The sequence below is a fragment of the Psammomys obesus genome, unplaced genomic scaffold, assembly GCF_907164565.1.
Source record: "Psammomys obesus unplaced genomic scaffold, mPsaObe1.curated_primary_1811, whole genome shotgun sequence".
Lineage (NCBI taxonomy): Eukaryota > Metazoa > Chordata > Mammalia > Rodentia > Muridae > Psammomys > Psammomys obesus.
The window spans coordinates 16285366-16301008 of NW_026585504.1; the positions used below are offsets into that span (position 1 = coordinate 16285366).

The 15643-nt window shown below is 40.5% G+C and overlaps 1 protein-coding gene across 2 annotated transcripts in view; it reads left to right on the forward strand.

The window, feature by feature from the left end:
* Ino80 (INO80 complex ATPase subunit) overlaps nucleotides 1-15643 on the forward strand; it is a 92192-nt gene that overhangs the window by 6320 nt on the left and 70229 nt on the right. For both annotated transcript variants that reach the window (XM_055595549.1, XM_055595476.1), the window contains exons 2-6: nucleotides 8803-8988; nucleotides 9829-9998; nucleotides 10101-10168; nucleotides 11813-11974; nucleotides 14593-14713. In XM_055595549.1, coding sequence (XP_055451524.1) covers nucleotides 8846-8988; nucleotides 9829-9998; nucleotides 10101-10168; nucleotides 11813-11974; nucleotides 14593-14713 — 664 coding nt within the window. In that variant the 5' untranslated portion in view covers nucleotides 8803-8845. The remainder of the gene's footprint in view (nucleotides 1-8802; nucleotides 8989-9828; nucleotides 9999-10100; nucleotides 10169-11812; nucleotides 11975-14592; nucleotides 14714-15643) is intronic.

Consider the following 15643-nt stretch of genomic DNA (forward strand, 5'->3'; position numbering starts at 1 on the left):
TTAACTTGGAGGTAGGAGGAGGATCACTGCAGTTTTGAAGCCAGCTTAATCTAACAAGTTCCATGTCAGCCAGCGGTTAGACTCTGTCTTCAGAAGCAGCCACTGCTTTCAAAGCAAACAAAAAAGCTCTAAGAATCTTACTGAAAACTTGAGGTTTCTTTATGAAATACATTTCTATAAGCTGCCTGTGCTGGCACACAGCTATGATCCCAGATCTTGGCAGGTGGAGGCAGGAGAACTGGAATTCCAGGGTCATCCTCTACTGAGAGCCAGTAATAGTTTGGAGAGAGGCTGGTGGTGGAGTATCTGTAGGATCTGGTGATATAGCTCACTTGGGTAGAGTGCTTCTCTAGCATATATAAAGTCTTGGATTTGAGCCATAGGAACATAGATGGTGACACACCTATAAACCCAGCACTTGGGAGATAGCAGCAGGTGGGCCTACAGTTCAAGGGCAGGGTGAGTTCAAGGCCAGCTTGCTCAAAATAAATCCATAAATCATTGAATGAATGAAAGGTTTTGCACTTAAAAGTTTGATAGCTGGGTGTGGCAGTAAAGGAATGTAATTCCAGCTCCTCTGAAGCTGAGGCAGGGGCTTTGTTTGGAGTTGGAGGCCAGCTTAGACTAGAAAATGAGTTCGAGGCCAGCCAGGGATGCATAGTGAAACCATGTTTTAAGAACCATGATATGGGGCTGGAGAGATGGCTCAGCAGTTAAGAGCACTGGCTGTTCTTCCAGAGGTTATGAGTTCAATTCTCAGCAACCACATGGTGGCTCACAACCATCTATAATGAGATCTGGTGCCCTCTTCTGGTGTGCAGGCAGAACACTGTATATGTAATTAATAAAAAAACAAAAACAAAACCATGATATGGAGCTGGAGAGATGGCTTAGTGGTTAAGAGCACTAGTTGCGCTCCCAAAGGTCCTGAGTTCAATTCTCAGTAGACACATATGGCTCATAACCATCTATAATGAGATCTGTTGCCCTCTCCTGGCCTGTAGACAGAAAACTCACTCTCTCTCTCTCTCTCTCTCTCTCTCTCTCTCTCTCTCTCTATATATATATATATAAAATCTGAAAAAAAAATAACAAAAAACAAAAAATCCTGGTATGGTGCTGCTGAGTAGTTGCTGTGCTTGTAGAGGGCCCATGTTCAGGTCCCTGCATCTAGTTCTCAACTGTCTGTAACTACCTAGTTCCAGGGGATCTGGTGACCTCTTCTGGCCTCCACAGGCACTGGCGACTCACATACACATGAGATAAAAATACAGAGTGCCCACAATACTAATCCCAGTACTTGGGAGGTAGAGTTTAAGATCATCATTTTTGCTGTTAGCTGCATGTGTTAGCTGCATCTTGATGGCTTGCTTGAATTCAGACTGTGGAGACCTTTTAAATGAAGGTATTGAGTCAACTTTGCTACATTCACACTGCAAGTTCTACACAAGGGTTATCCTGAACGTATCCTAGACATGCACCTTACTGTTCAAAAGGCAGCTGGATGGGAGCTCCATGATGGAAGATTACATATAGGATTTATATTTTACCATCGTAAAACTAAAACAGGAGCTGGAGAGATGGCTCAGGGCTTAAGAGCACTACCTGCCCTTCCAGAATACCCGTGTTCAATTTCCAGCACCCACATGGACGCTCACAACTGTAACTCCAATTCCAGGGGATCCCATTCCCTCACACAGACAAATGCAGGCCAAACACCAGTGCACATAAAATAAAAATAAATAAATTACAAAAAAAAAACAATTATTTCTACTCCACCCAAAAGAAAAAATTAGCAAAATAAAACTCCAAACTCAAAAAATCTGTTGAATGATGGACATGGTGGTCCATGCCAGTAATCCCAGCACTTCATGGGGCAGAGGCAGGAGGATCTCTGAGTTCGAGGCCAGCCTGGTCTAAAAAGTGAGTCCAGGACAGCCAACGCTACACAGAGAGAAACCCTGTTCAAAACAAAGCAACACAAAACCCACCAAAACAAAACCAAAAAACCAACCCAAACAAAATGAAATAGAAAAGACTTCCATTTGAATCCATTTACTAAGCAAGTTACTGAACTATTTGTGTGTGTGTCAGAGAGAGAGAGAAAGTGTTTGAGACCAAGCCTCACTTTGTAGCCTGTGCTGACTTGGAGTCTGAGCTTCCCATGTCTGCCTCATAAGTGCTGCTTGGGATTATAAACTATGATTATAAGTGTGTGTCACCAAGTCCAGCCATCATTAAAATCTGAGTTTAGATCTAATCTGTGAAATTAGGATTTCTCCTACTGAAACTAAATCACGTGTTAAGTACTGAGCATATCAGTGCTCATGTCTGCATGTGGGCATGAGTGTCTTTCTGTAGGAAATAAGTACTATAAGTTACAATGGCTGTAATGCTGTTTTGCTGTAGATGAGAGGGAGCTATTGCTTATGTAAGTAGAGGGAACAAGTGATACAGCCTGGGGCTCTCTGAGCTACTCAGGTCTAGAATGTATCTGTAGAGTTAATGCTGTGAAAGTCAGGTGTGGTGGTACACACTTTTTATCCCAGCACCCTATGATGGGGCAGCCTTATCTCAGGACAGGTGAAGCAGAAGCAGGTAGAGCTCTGTGAGTTCCAAGGTCAGCCTGGTCTACATCGTGAGACCCTGTCTCAAAGAAAAAACAAACAAAAACAGAAATTCGGCTACAAATAATCTTTTATCCTATAAAAGTAGAATGATGAGGATCTGGGTTCAATTCCCCGCTCCCACGTGGTAGCTCACAACTGTCTAATTCCTGTTGTAGGGGATCCTGCACACTCATACAGATATATGTGCAGTCAAGACACAACCATGTACATAAAATTCTAAAAACAAACAAACAAAAAAAAACCCCGGTTACTCCCAGTTTTGCATTTGATGCCTTTTCTGCTCCAAAGTTAGTTGCTGAGTAGAATAAAATGTGGAAACAGAAAAACAGATAATAAACATCTGTAGGATTAAAAAACTTACAGGCACAGTGATCGGTTTATCCCTAAGAATGTTGTTCAGGCATATGGCCTAAAAGGCCAATAAAAATAATTCCCACGAATGTAAAAAGTGTGGTTTAGCCCTGTGAGATGGTCCAGCAGGTTGAAGTGCTTGCTGGGAGTCTTATCAGCTTGACTTCTATCCCTGAATCTGCAGTGGAAGCAGAGAATGGAGAGATTACTACCACGCCCTGCTAAGCTGTGTGTCTTTGACCAGGCACCTTTCCCCTCTGGGCATCTCAAATAAAAGCCGGAAAGCTGGTTCAAAACTAGTCACACAACCTCCCTCCTCCAGTCATTTTTTTAGACAAGGACCTTTGTGCTTTCACCCCTACATGCAGGCATGTGCATACACAGTAAATCTAAGAAAAAAAATATTGTGAAATGAATTGTTTAGGTCTGGAAATGCAGATCAGTTGCCCTTGGTTCAGTCTTTAGCACTTCTGACATATGCACACACACCCCGCAAACGAAAACCGTTTTCTACATTCAAGAACAGCATTGTTTGTATTCTCAGGCTGTGTATTTTTTTTTTAAAGATTTAGTTATGTACATAGTGTTCTGTCTGCATGTACATCTGCTTGCCAGAAGAGGGCACTAGATCTCATTATATATGGTTGTGAGCCATCATGTGGTTGCTGGGAATTAAACTCAGGATCTTGGGAAGAGCAGCCAGTGCTCCTAACTTCAGAGCCATCTCTCTAGTCCCCCCACCCTTTTTTCTCTTCTGTTTTTGAGACAGAGTTTCTCAGTGTAGCCCTACCTGGAACTTGCTCTGTAGAGCAGGCTGGCCTTGAACTTGCAGATCTGTCTGCCTCTGTCTCCTGAGTGCTGGAATTACAGCAGTGTACCACCATGTCCTGCCAAAAGCACCTTTCCCCTCTGAGCATCTCACATATAAACCAGAAAGCTGGGTCAAAACTAGCCTCACCACCTCCTGCCTCCAGTCATCTTTCTTTAGACAAGGACCTTTGTAGTTTAGGCTGGCCTTGAACTTTTTATGTAGCAGAGGACAACCTTGAATTTTATATCCTCCTACCTTTCCAGTGCATGGATTACAGGTAGGAGCCACCATTCCTGGTTTTACTCTTGGGCTTTTACATGATTTCCAGTGATTGGTTATACTTACTTCAGAAATGAACAGATTAAGAAAATGGTGAAGGCAGTGGTGGGATTCTCATATAAAGATAAAGAAATTTGACTCTTGTGGCTGAGTGATAGAACATTCTACGACTTTGTTTGAGGCTTTGGGTTCTGTCTTCAGGCCAAAATGGTAAATTTGGTAAAAACAAACAGTAAAACCTTGGAAAATTAAAACTGCTTGAAAAATGAATAATGCTTGATAAGCTTCAGTAATAGCCTATGGCTAGACAGTTGGCTTAGTGGGTGAAGTCTGTTGAATCCAAGAGGATGATTTGAGTTTAGGACCCACATGGTAGAAGGGAACCAAGACTGAAAGTTGTCCCCTGGCTTTCCTAACCCTTGCCATAAGCATATGGACATGTTTATACACACACTCTAAAGAAACGCATGGCATATAAAATAAAACGCAGATCTTTAAATTCAATAGAGTAGAAAGTGGGTTAGGCTTAAGAATAGGCCTGATAAAATTTAAGGATTATAAAGTCAAAAGATGTGTGATAGACCCTAGTTCAGACCTTGCGGATAAACAATTACATTTTATATCTAATGGTTTACGGTTCACGGACATGTATTCCATTTACCCAGTAATTACTGTCTGCTTGTGAGTAACTTTTTCTCTTCCCAGCCACAGTGTGTTGAGTCCTGCCATACTCAAGGGACACTAATTGTCTGTGTCTAATGCAACTGAGTTAGTTTAGTTGTGTACCTATGCCTTCAGGGCGCTGGGTGACAAGCATGGGCCACTGTGAATGTGTGTAAATTAAAGTAAAGCCATTTTATGAAGCCTGAGACTCCAGGAGGGAGTGTAGACTGATGAGACTCTAATTATATCATAAGTGTATGAAATTAACCTTCTAAAAGAGGAAGAGAGAGATGGGAAAGATGACTCAGTGGTCAACTGCTTGCCATGTAGTTCTGAGGACCGGAGTGTGGACCTCCAGGAATAAAAAAAAGGGTCCAGAGGTGTGCACTTGAAGTCTCAGTGCTGGAGGTGGAGGCAGGACGGTTCCAGAGTCTTGCTGGCCCACCTGGCTACTGAATGGGCAAGTTCTAGGTTCAGTGAGAACCCTGTCTCATAAGATGGAGGGGACATTGAGATGGCTCCGTGGATAGAAGAAACACTTGTCAAGCAAACTGTAAATCCAGCTTTAATCCCTAAACCTATGAAACACTGATGTCCACATGCCCACATTCACATGCACAGACTTAAATGTCCGAAGGAAAAGTCATTGGAAGATAGATCAAGGAAGGCACTGGCCTCTGGCCTCTGCATCAGCACACGTCTTAAAAGGAAGGGAGAAATATTCTCGTCTAAACAACTTGAAAAGGAATGAAATCTGAGACAAGTAAGTGGACATAAACCCGATGCATAAACAGTTGTGGGTTTTTTATTACATCGTTGGTTTTTGTGTTTGTGCACATATGTATGAAACAGTGTGTATGTTTGGAGGCAGTAGAGGATAACTTCAGGAGTTAGTTCTCTTCTCCACTATCTAGGTCCTTGGGATTGACTAAGGCTGTCAGGTTTGACAGCAAAAGCCTTTCCCCACTGAGCCACCTTGCTGGCATCTGGGGCACTCATAATTGATAAGGCTGCAGGTTACCTGCATACTACAGGTGGACAGATCTCTAAATGGGGGAATGGACACAGTCTTTTCACTTTGAAATGGGAATTGTTTTTGCCCCAAGACAGGGTTTCTCTGTGTAGCCCTGGCTGTCCTGGAACTCAGTCTTTTGGTTAGGCTGGCCTTGAACTCAGAGATCCACTTACCCCTGCTTCCCAATTACTGAGATAAAGGTGTATGCCATCTCACCCAGCCTTGAAGTGGGAGTATAGAATCAAGCAAGAAAAAGATTCTGTGTGAACTCATTGCTAGACTTAAAAACACTGAGATACATGCCCTTGCTTGATACAGATATATGCAGTCATGCTATGTTAGTTAAACAAGTTATATAACGACATCATGTGGCACACCTAGTGCCTAGGTTTTTGGTTTTCCAAGATAGGGTTTCTCTGTGTAGCCCTGGCGGTCCTAGAACTCTGTAGACCAGGCTGGTCTCGAATTCAAGAGGTCTGCCTGCCTCAGCCTCCCGAGTGCTGAAATTAAAGTTGTGCTCTATTACTGCCCAGCTCGTGCCTCAATCTTTCATCTTTGATGAAAGGAAAAAGGGCTGTGTCGTAGTTTGAATGAGAAAGACCCTCATAGTCTCATGGATTTGGATGTTTGGTTCCTAGTTGGTGAACTGTGTAGAAAGGACTAGAAGGTGTGACCTTGTTCTTGGAAGATGTGTGTCACTGAGTGGGGGTTTGAGGTCTCAAGCTCAAGTTAGGCCCAGTGTTGATCTCTTTCTGCTTCTGCCTGGGCATCAGGATATAGGCTTTCAGCTACTGCTCCAGCATTATGCTTGCCTGCTTTCCTCTGTGCTCTATGACATGATCATGGACTAACCTTCTGCAATTGTAAGCAAACCCCCAATTAAACACTTTTTAAAATAAGCTGCCTTGGTCATCATGTTTCTTTGTAGCAACAGAACAGTAACTAAGGCTACTTGGAGAAGTGACCAATTATAGAATTGATGCGGGACATGTTGTATGTGATAAAGATAAGAGATCCGTAGATAAGGAGGGATGACAAAACAAGGGTTAACAGAAACAAGTTGTTCCAGCTTTGTCTATTGGGAACTTTTCCCATTGGCTGCTGTGCTCCTTAGATGTACCCTGTCAATTTGGGCTTGTTTCTACCCTTTTTTGGTTTTTTTTTTGTTTGTTTGTTTTGGTTTCTCTAGACAGTTTCCCTGACTGCCCTGGAGCTCACTCTGTAGACCATGCTGGCCTTGAAGCCTCAGAGGCCTGCCTGCCTCTACCTTCCAAAAATTAACATTTATTTGCGTCTGTGTGCAAGTTCACGATTGAACACATGCACGCACTCACTCCCTCACTCCTGCCTGCGTGCACTTGCACTGTGCTCAGCTCCAGAGTGCAGCTGTAGAAGACAGGTAACAGCTTGTGGGGATCAGTTCTCTTCTTCCACCATGTGGATCCTGGACACTGAATTCAGGACGTCAGTCTTGGGGACAAGGGCTTTTACTTGCTGAGCTCTCTGGCTGCTGAGCCCTGGTTTTTGTTTTTGAGATAGGTTCCTGTATACCCTAGGCTGGCCTTGAACTCACTGAGTAGCTGAGTTAACCCTGCCCTTTTGGCATCATGCTGGGAATTGGACAGCATTTGTGCACGCAAGGCAAGCACTGTCCCAGCTGAGCTACATCTCCAGCTAAGATGCTGCTGTTTTTAGTGTTTTTCCTTTTAGATATGTCCGATGCTCAAGGTTTGGTTTGAAGGTTCATCCAAATTAAAAAATATTTGAAAAAGTCAGACTGTGTGGAGACTTTGTTTTTGGTCTTAAACAATACAAATGTTTTTTTCTTAAACAATACAGTACAGATATCTGCATAGTGTTTGCAGTGTATCAGATAAGTAACTGAGAGGTTTGTAGTAAATAAGATGCCTGAAGGTCATAAACAGATTATATGCCATTTTAATGTGAGATCATCCGTGGCTATGGGTTTTGCAGGGATTCTAAAATCAATATCCTGTGTACACTTAGGAATAATTTTCAGAAATAGCATACAGGTTTCATTAAGGAAGAAAAAATAAGAAAATACATAATCACAATATACTTGTGGATGGCAGTATTTTTTTTTTTCCTTTGCCACTTTAGGAATTTGTGGAGGGAACGAAGTTTTTTAGCCAGGAGTTCTACACTTTTAAAATGCAGGTATTTTTATTTCAAGAATACTGTGTGTTGAGTAAACTCGAGGGTTGTTAAATTGCTAAACTGTTTCCATTTATAGCAATCCCTTATGGCAGGGTTCTCAGTTCTTAGGGGTGCTTAGAAAGACCCTTTCCCAGGGCTTGCCTAAGCCTATCAGAAAACACATTATTATATTATAATTCATAACAGTAGCAATTTACAGCTATAAAAAAAGAAAAAAGTGGCAGTGTGAGTCAATATAAACTTTGAAGAGCTCTTCACTTTAAGATTGGAGAGGGTCTAATAGTATTTTAGAAGAAGGTATTTCTCCTGGGAGTCTTTCCAGTGCTGGGAAGTTTATACTTTCCTTTAGTCTGCTTAAAAAGAAGAAGAAGAAAAAAAAAAAAGTCTGGGCATGGTGGCACACATTTATAATTCCAGCACTCGGGATAGAAACAGGGTCCCTCTGAGTTCAAGGAGCGATTTTGTAGCCAGCTCTGATAATATATACTTCTGGCAGATAGATACCTCATACATATGAATGAATGTAAATATAAAATGAAGGTGATGTTGAAAACAAGGTGCACAGAGTCAGCACCTCCCTTGGGTAGTTGTAATTCATTCTTGTAATTATTAATGGAGGGGAAACAGGAAGTGAGTATAAGAGCTAAGGGTTGTTTGAGAAATTGTTGCAGTTGATGATAGTGTTTCTGTGCTTTGCCCTGCACTAGAATGTGGTGTCTAATGCACTTTCTGTAGTCTGTTGTTGTCTCTGTGTCTTGTGTTCTAGAGAGTCTGATTCCTGTTTATACTGAATGCAAGCAGGCAAGAGAAGGGGAAGAGGAATAATTTTTCATTTTTTTCTTTTCTTTGCTTTTAAACTTATTTCCTTTCCACAGCTGTGCAGTCGGAGGTCCTCGTGCATGAAGACAGATTTGTTCTATGGCCTCGGAGTTGGGTGCCGGGGACGATGGCAGCTGCACTGAGCTGGCAAAGCCCCTCTATCTTCAGTACCTGGAGAGGGCCTTGCGGTTGGACCATTTTCTGCGACAAACATCAGCCATCTTCAACAGGAATATTTCTAGGTGTGTTTTTTTATCTCTAACAGTGCTTTATTACATTAATGATTGCTGCCTCTAGGTTAAACTATTTTTTGTTTTGTTTTGTTTTTCAAGATAGGGTTTCTCTGTGTAGTCTTGGCTGTCCTGGATTCACTTTGTAGACCAGGCTGGCCTCAAACTCAAGAGCTCCACCTGCTTCTGCCTCGTGAGTACTGGGATTAAAGGCGTGTGCCACTACCCCCTATTGTAGATTAAACTATTATATGGTTTTTATTTTTAGTATTTTCTTTTTCTTTTAAATGAAACAGTCAGCTTTTTTGTTTTTGAGGTAGGGTTTTTCTATATAGCCTTTGCTGTCCCAGACTCACTTTGTAGACCAGGCTGTCCTCAAACTCAGAGAGATTTGTCTGCCTCTGTCTCCTGAGTGCTGGGGTTACAGGTGTGCGTCACTGTGCTTGGCTAACAGTCAACTTTCTCAAAGACTCTATTCTTTAATTGTTCATTTATAGTAACTTTAAATCAGTAACTTTTAATGTCACTTTTTTCTTTCCTTTCTTTGTTCCTTTCTTCTTTTTTTCTTTTTCTTTTTAAATTTAATGAGACTTGTTAGTAGCCCAGGCTGGCCTAGAACTCACAGATATTCTGCCTCTACCCATGGAGCACTAGCTTTAAAGGTATGTGTACCATCTTGCCTGACCTCATATATATATACATATATATGTAGAGATACTTGAGAGAGGGTCTTCTGTAGCCCATACTGGCCTCAAATGACCCTGAACTCCTGATGCTCTTGATCCTGTCTCCGCTAGGTGCCACCTACTTGGCTCAAAATATGTTTTTGACTTATTATTCTTCAATTTATAGTGATGACAGTGAAGATGGACTGGATGACAATAATCCCTTACTGCCTGAGTCTGGGGATCCCTTAATACAAGTAAAAGAAGAACCTCCAAATTCATTGCTTGGTGAAACTTCTGGAGCAAGCAGTTCTGGATTGTTGAACCCGTATTCACTGAACGGCGTTCTGCAGTCAGGTCAGTGTGGAGTGGGCGCCCGCTGGACTCACAGTTCTCTTGGGGGCAGTCATCCTTTCATTTTTTTTTTTTTTTTTTTATTCTTTATGTTTCTTTATCCAGAATCAAAATCTGACAAGGGGAATTTATATAACTTCTCTAAGTTGAAGAAAAGCAGAAAGTGGCTAAAGGTAAGAGATAAGAGAGAACATTTCAAGTCTAAATAACCTACTAAGATTACAATTAGAAGGAAAGTTATCGGACCATTCTGGCATATTGACAGATTTTTCCAGAGACAGTTTTTTATACTGGAGTTTGTTTTGTGAAGAGACTTCAGCAAAGTAAGTTTTAGTTGACTTTTTATTAAATGGGATATACTCAGGAAAGAGGAGAAATTGATCAGATAAGATGCTCCCCTCATTGATTGTCTCAGCTTGTAATCAGGAATGTTAATTTTCTTTTCATGATTGTTCAATAATTGTTGAGAGTACATCCATGTGTCAAGTACTATTATAGGTAGACAAGTCTGCTGTGTTATTTACATTCTAAATGAGGTAGTGAATAAGAGTGTAAATAAATAAAGCAACTTCAAGATAGCATTTCTACAGCTTTCTCAATGATCAGAGTGAACCATGTGAATGTCTAAGGTAAGAGCCTTTGACCACATGAAACACAAAGAAGAGTCTTAAATAAGAAGCAGCTGGTATGTTTGGGAGGAGAGGCTGGTGTGGATGAGTGAGTTTAGAACCTGATGATGGGTAAGCCTGTATTCCATTGCATTCTGTTGTAGGGATGGCCTTGCTCAGGTCATAGTCATAAGCAGAGTGGAGTAGTATTTACACTGTTACTGTGAATGCCAAACTGAATAGAGGGGGATAGTTGTGTTAAAAAGATTTCTTAGCATGTGTAAACGTTTAATTAAAAAAAAACCTAATTGATTTACTATTTCTTAGTTTTGCTATGAGCTCAAAATAATGTAAATCCTTTAATAACACCATTATGTCCTTTAAAACTCATGTGTTTTAAAGTCTGACTTGCTTTGTTTCAAGAAGATTTTAGAAAGAAATACAGAAACCTTTATGCTTAGCTGTCACATTTAAAAAAAAAATTAATATATGGCTCTGGAGAGGTGGTTCCTAACAGTTGTTGCTTCTGCTGAGGACCTGGGTTCTGTTTCCAGTACGTGTGTGTGGTGTCCCACAACCATCCACAATTAAAGTCACAGGGATCTGATACCTAATTTCAGACCATTTCATAAAGAAGCCCTGTGCTCATTAGCAGCCACTCCCATCCTGAGAGTCATTCGGCCCCTGCTGGTTACTAGTGGATTTTCTCTCATTGTTGATTTGCCCATTCTGGACAATTCATGTAAACGAAATCACAGTGTGCTGGCTTTTGTGCTGGCTTTTCTCACTTGCTGTAATGCTTTGAAGGCTTGTTACGTTGTGGAGTAATTAGTACTTCATTTCTTATTATGGCTATATCATCTGAATATACCACATTTTGTTTACCTCTTCATAAACTACTGGATATTTGAGTTTGTTTCTCCCCTTCTAACTTTCACACCTTGCTTTGTCCTTGTTATGCTATATTCATTTTCCTTATTTCTAGACCCTAATTTTTTTTGTTTGCCTTGGTATATTTAACACCTAGTTTTGTTTTGTTTTGTTTTGTTTTGTTTTTTTGTTAGATTGATGAAAAGTAGTGTAAGAATCTGAAATGACTATACTCTGGCTGTTTGGGCCATTATTCTAGCATCTGGGGAAAAAATGATTGGATTGTAAAAGGAATTGCTTTACAGCAAAAGTTATATTCAATTTTCACCCCTTTTCTAGAGCATTCTTTTAAGTGATGAGTCCAGTGAGGCAGATTCTCAGAGTGAAGACAATGATGATGAAGAAGAAGAACTCAATCTCAGCAGAGAAGAACTTCACAACATGCTTCGATTACATAAATATAAGAAACTTCACCAAAATAAATATAGTAAAGATAAGGAGGTGAGAGTTTCAGGAGAATGCTCACAGCCACTCTACTTTGACTTATGTGAAATAAAGATTGTTAATTGCATTATTGTGGTAAAATTCACATAACAAAACTCAAGCTTTTGAAGTAGGTGATTGAATGTCTTTTCTGTGTATGTACAATGTTGTGCTTCCATCATCGCTGTCTCAGTTCTAGAACATCTTCATCACTCTACCCCTTAGCTTCTGCCACTCACTCTGTTCTTCTCAGGGGCAGGCACTCTCCAGTCTGCCCTCCTTTTTGACACTTATTTTTATTTTATGTATTATTTGAGACTTAGTCCTCTGTAGTGGAGTGACCTTGAACTCTGTTTTCCCATCTCTACTTTCCAGGTGCTGGCAGGGGCCACCGCATGCAGCTGTGCTTGTTGCTTTGTTTTTGGTGGTGTTAGAGGTTGAATCTAGGGCCTCATGCATGTTTTTGTAATGGTTTCCATTCTAGACATTTCATACAGATGGGATCTGATTATGTGGAACTTTTTATCTAGCTTCTCATATGTTTACAGGTTTTGTTCATGTTGTACCATGTTTTTCTACCTCATTGTTTTTTATTGCCAAATAGTTTTATTTATAGAAATTGTTTCTGTTTTTCAGTTGATGAGCTGATTTCTCCCACTCTGGGCACTGCTGTATACCACTGTGGAGATTAGTATAGGTTTCTGTGCAGGTGTATGTTTTCATTTCTCCTGGCTATGTATTTAGCAGAGAGGTTGCTGGGTTACGTGGTAACTGTGCTTAACTCTGTGAGACTGCCAGTATATCCTTACCAATACAATTGCTTGTTGAAGTTTTCAGTTTGGGAAAAACTTTTCTTCATAGACCAGTGTTCCAGTGATGATAGTTTTCATGACAACTATTTGACCACTGTTACCAGCACATTCTGATTTTTGCCAGAAATGTAGCCCTAGTGTACATAATGAGAGGTAGTATATTTGAAGACCTCACAATTTTCCAACAATATTAGGGTCGAAAGTTAGTTCGTAGAACCTTGAGTAATACACATAAACTTACAAACTGCAACCCTGTGAGAACGACAATCAGTGGAATAGCTAACAATTTTGATTCTCATAGTGTTCTTAAAACCTGATGCCAAGGCACTAGGCACTCCATATATTCATTCCTTTCTCTTTTTCTTAGTCTGAGACAGGTCTCAGTCTGTAGCCCAGGTAGGCCTTGAATTCATGGCAGTCAGTCTGCCTCGGCCTCATGTGTTGGGATTACAGGCATGATTGACTTTGATTTTTTTTTTTAATTGAAATAAAACATATTCATGGGACTTCAAGTGTACAGCTTAATGTGTGGTCACTTAATTTTGATGCTCAACAGAGGGCTTATTTTAGTCTTCAATGGTACTCCATCATTTATAATCTTAGAAAATGATCCAACAGATTTTAATTTATATGGAAAATAAGATTACTGTGGCTTTGAGCATCAGCTGAAATGAAATATTTTAAAGGATGTACTATACATGGATGAAAATATGTGATTATTCATGTTAATTATAAAACAATATGTACTATTGTTAATAAACTCTTGGTGGAGAGGGGTGGACTTGAAAGGTGAAAATGCTGAGGTGACAGTTTGTAACTATTTGAAGGACCTAGACATGATGACTGTCTGTAATCCCGGCACTTGGAACAGAGACAAGAGAGTTATCTGCAAGTGTGAGGCCATTAAGTCTACATACCTGTTAGGGCCCCATAGTGAGACTTTGTCAGCGTAAACTAAAACAGTTCAAAACAAAACAAGAAAAACACTTGAAGCAAATATAAGAAAAAGCCAAAACAGCTAATGTTCGGAATCTAGTAAGCCTGATGACCTATTGGTAATAGAAATATGGCTTATATACTTCTTTAGAGTGTGGCTGTGGCTATGCCATAACACATGTGTGGATGTCATGGATGTCAGGGGACAGCATTCAGGCATCTTGCTCCCTGTGGATTCCAGGGATTGAACTTGGGCTTTCAGGATTTCTGGCAGATGTTTTTACTGGCTCATATTTCCATTCTGATGAATTTCTAAAGAGAGATGACTATTTTTTTTTTGTTTTGTTTTGTTTTGTTACTGTGTTTTTGCTTTGTTTTCTGTTTTGTTTAAGACAGAGTCTTATGTGGCCTAGGCTGGCTTGGAATTCCTGATCTCCTTACCTCTACTTTCTGAGTGTTGGCATTACCAGCTTAAAGGGAAATCCTTTTGTAAGAAATTAATTTCATCCTAAATGTGTATCTGCTGTATGTAGCGGTGCACATTTGAAGTTCTAGAATCTGGAATGTGGAGGCAGAAATATCAGGAGTTCAGAGTCAGCCTGGGCTACATGACCCCCTGTTGAAGAAAGTAGGAAAGAAAAGAAAATGTGATAAAAATTCAGATTCCCAAAGGTTTTCCTTTCCAAGTTCTTTCCAGCAGTCTGTCTTGTGTATAGCAGTTGGGACCTCTTTTGCTTCTAAGATAAATTCTCTTTGGTGTGTTAATTTCTGACTGTTCTCTGGGAAACAATATTTAGGAGCTATGATTTCCTCTGGCTTAGCTGTCTTTAGTTAAGATGACTTCAAGGCTGTGGAACGCAGGCAGGCCCATCACAGTGTTTGCTTCAGTTGCAGCAGTACCAGTACTACAGTGCAGGCCTGCTCTCTACCTGCGACCCTTTCTATGAGCAACAGCGCCACTTACTTGGACCCAAAAAAAAGAAATTCAAGGAAGACAAGAAGCTTAAAGGTAAGTATATTCATCCCCTATTTATTCTTTCTTAATTTCAGAATTGTGTGTGGTGCATTTGAACATTTAGAAAATTACTTCATCAGGAAAACTGTAGGCTCTTATAATTATAGTCTGCTATAATTATTGATCTTATTTCACATTTTTTCTGTGGTCTTTTATAGCAATAGAAAGAGTTAAGAACCATAGATTACAAACCTGTGGCCTGTATTCCCAGCACTTGGTAGGTAGTAGCAGGAGAGGCTGGAGCGCAGAGTCCTTGTTCTCTATATAGAGGTTGAGTCCAGCTTGTCCGACAGCCTCCTCCTTGTGTTCCAACCCAGAAATAAAACTACAGCTAGAGGTTGCTAGCCAAAGGATTAGGCAAAAACAGTTCTCTTCTTTTTTTCTTCTTCAAAGTCTGCCATTGTTGGGAGTACCCTGGGATGAGGAAGAGGTGGTTATGCGTAGGGAAGTGTGAAGGGTTTCAGGAAAGTGGAGTGAGTTACAGCTGTGGCCATCTCAGGTGACTGGTGTGACTCACTCCTGATGAGCCTCTGTAGTATTTGCATGTTTGCCAGGAAAAGTCTTCCTCTTCTACTAATCTCTAAGCAATTGGAAAAGCAGGAAGGACATGGCAAAGGAAAGTTTTAAAGTATCTGTGCAAGACAGATTTGTTTTCCTGAAGATATGGATTCTGCTCAAAAAGCATGTTTTTTTTTTTTTTTTTTTTTTGCTTTCCTTTTTCACACCTTTTCTTATCCTCTGCTCTCCCTCTCAGTGTAAATTAAGTATTTGTGCCATTTATGTTTTTTCTCAAAAAATTTATTCCTATCAATTGATGTAGTTTTTCCTGTTTAGTTGTCTTGCATAACCATCAAATAGTAGTGGGTTTTCATCCTGTGACTCACTTGAGGCCAGCAATTCAGCTTTATAAAACTCACAGTTGGC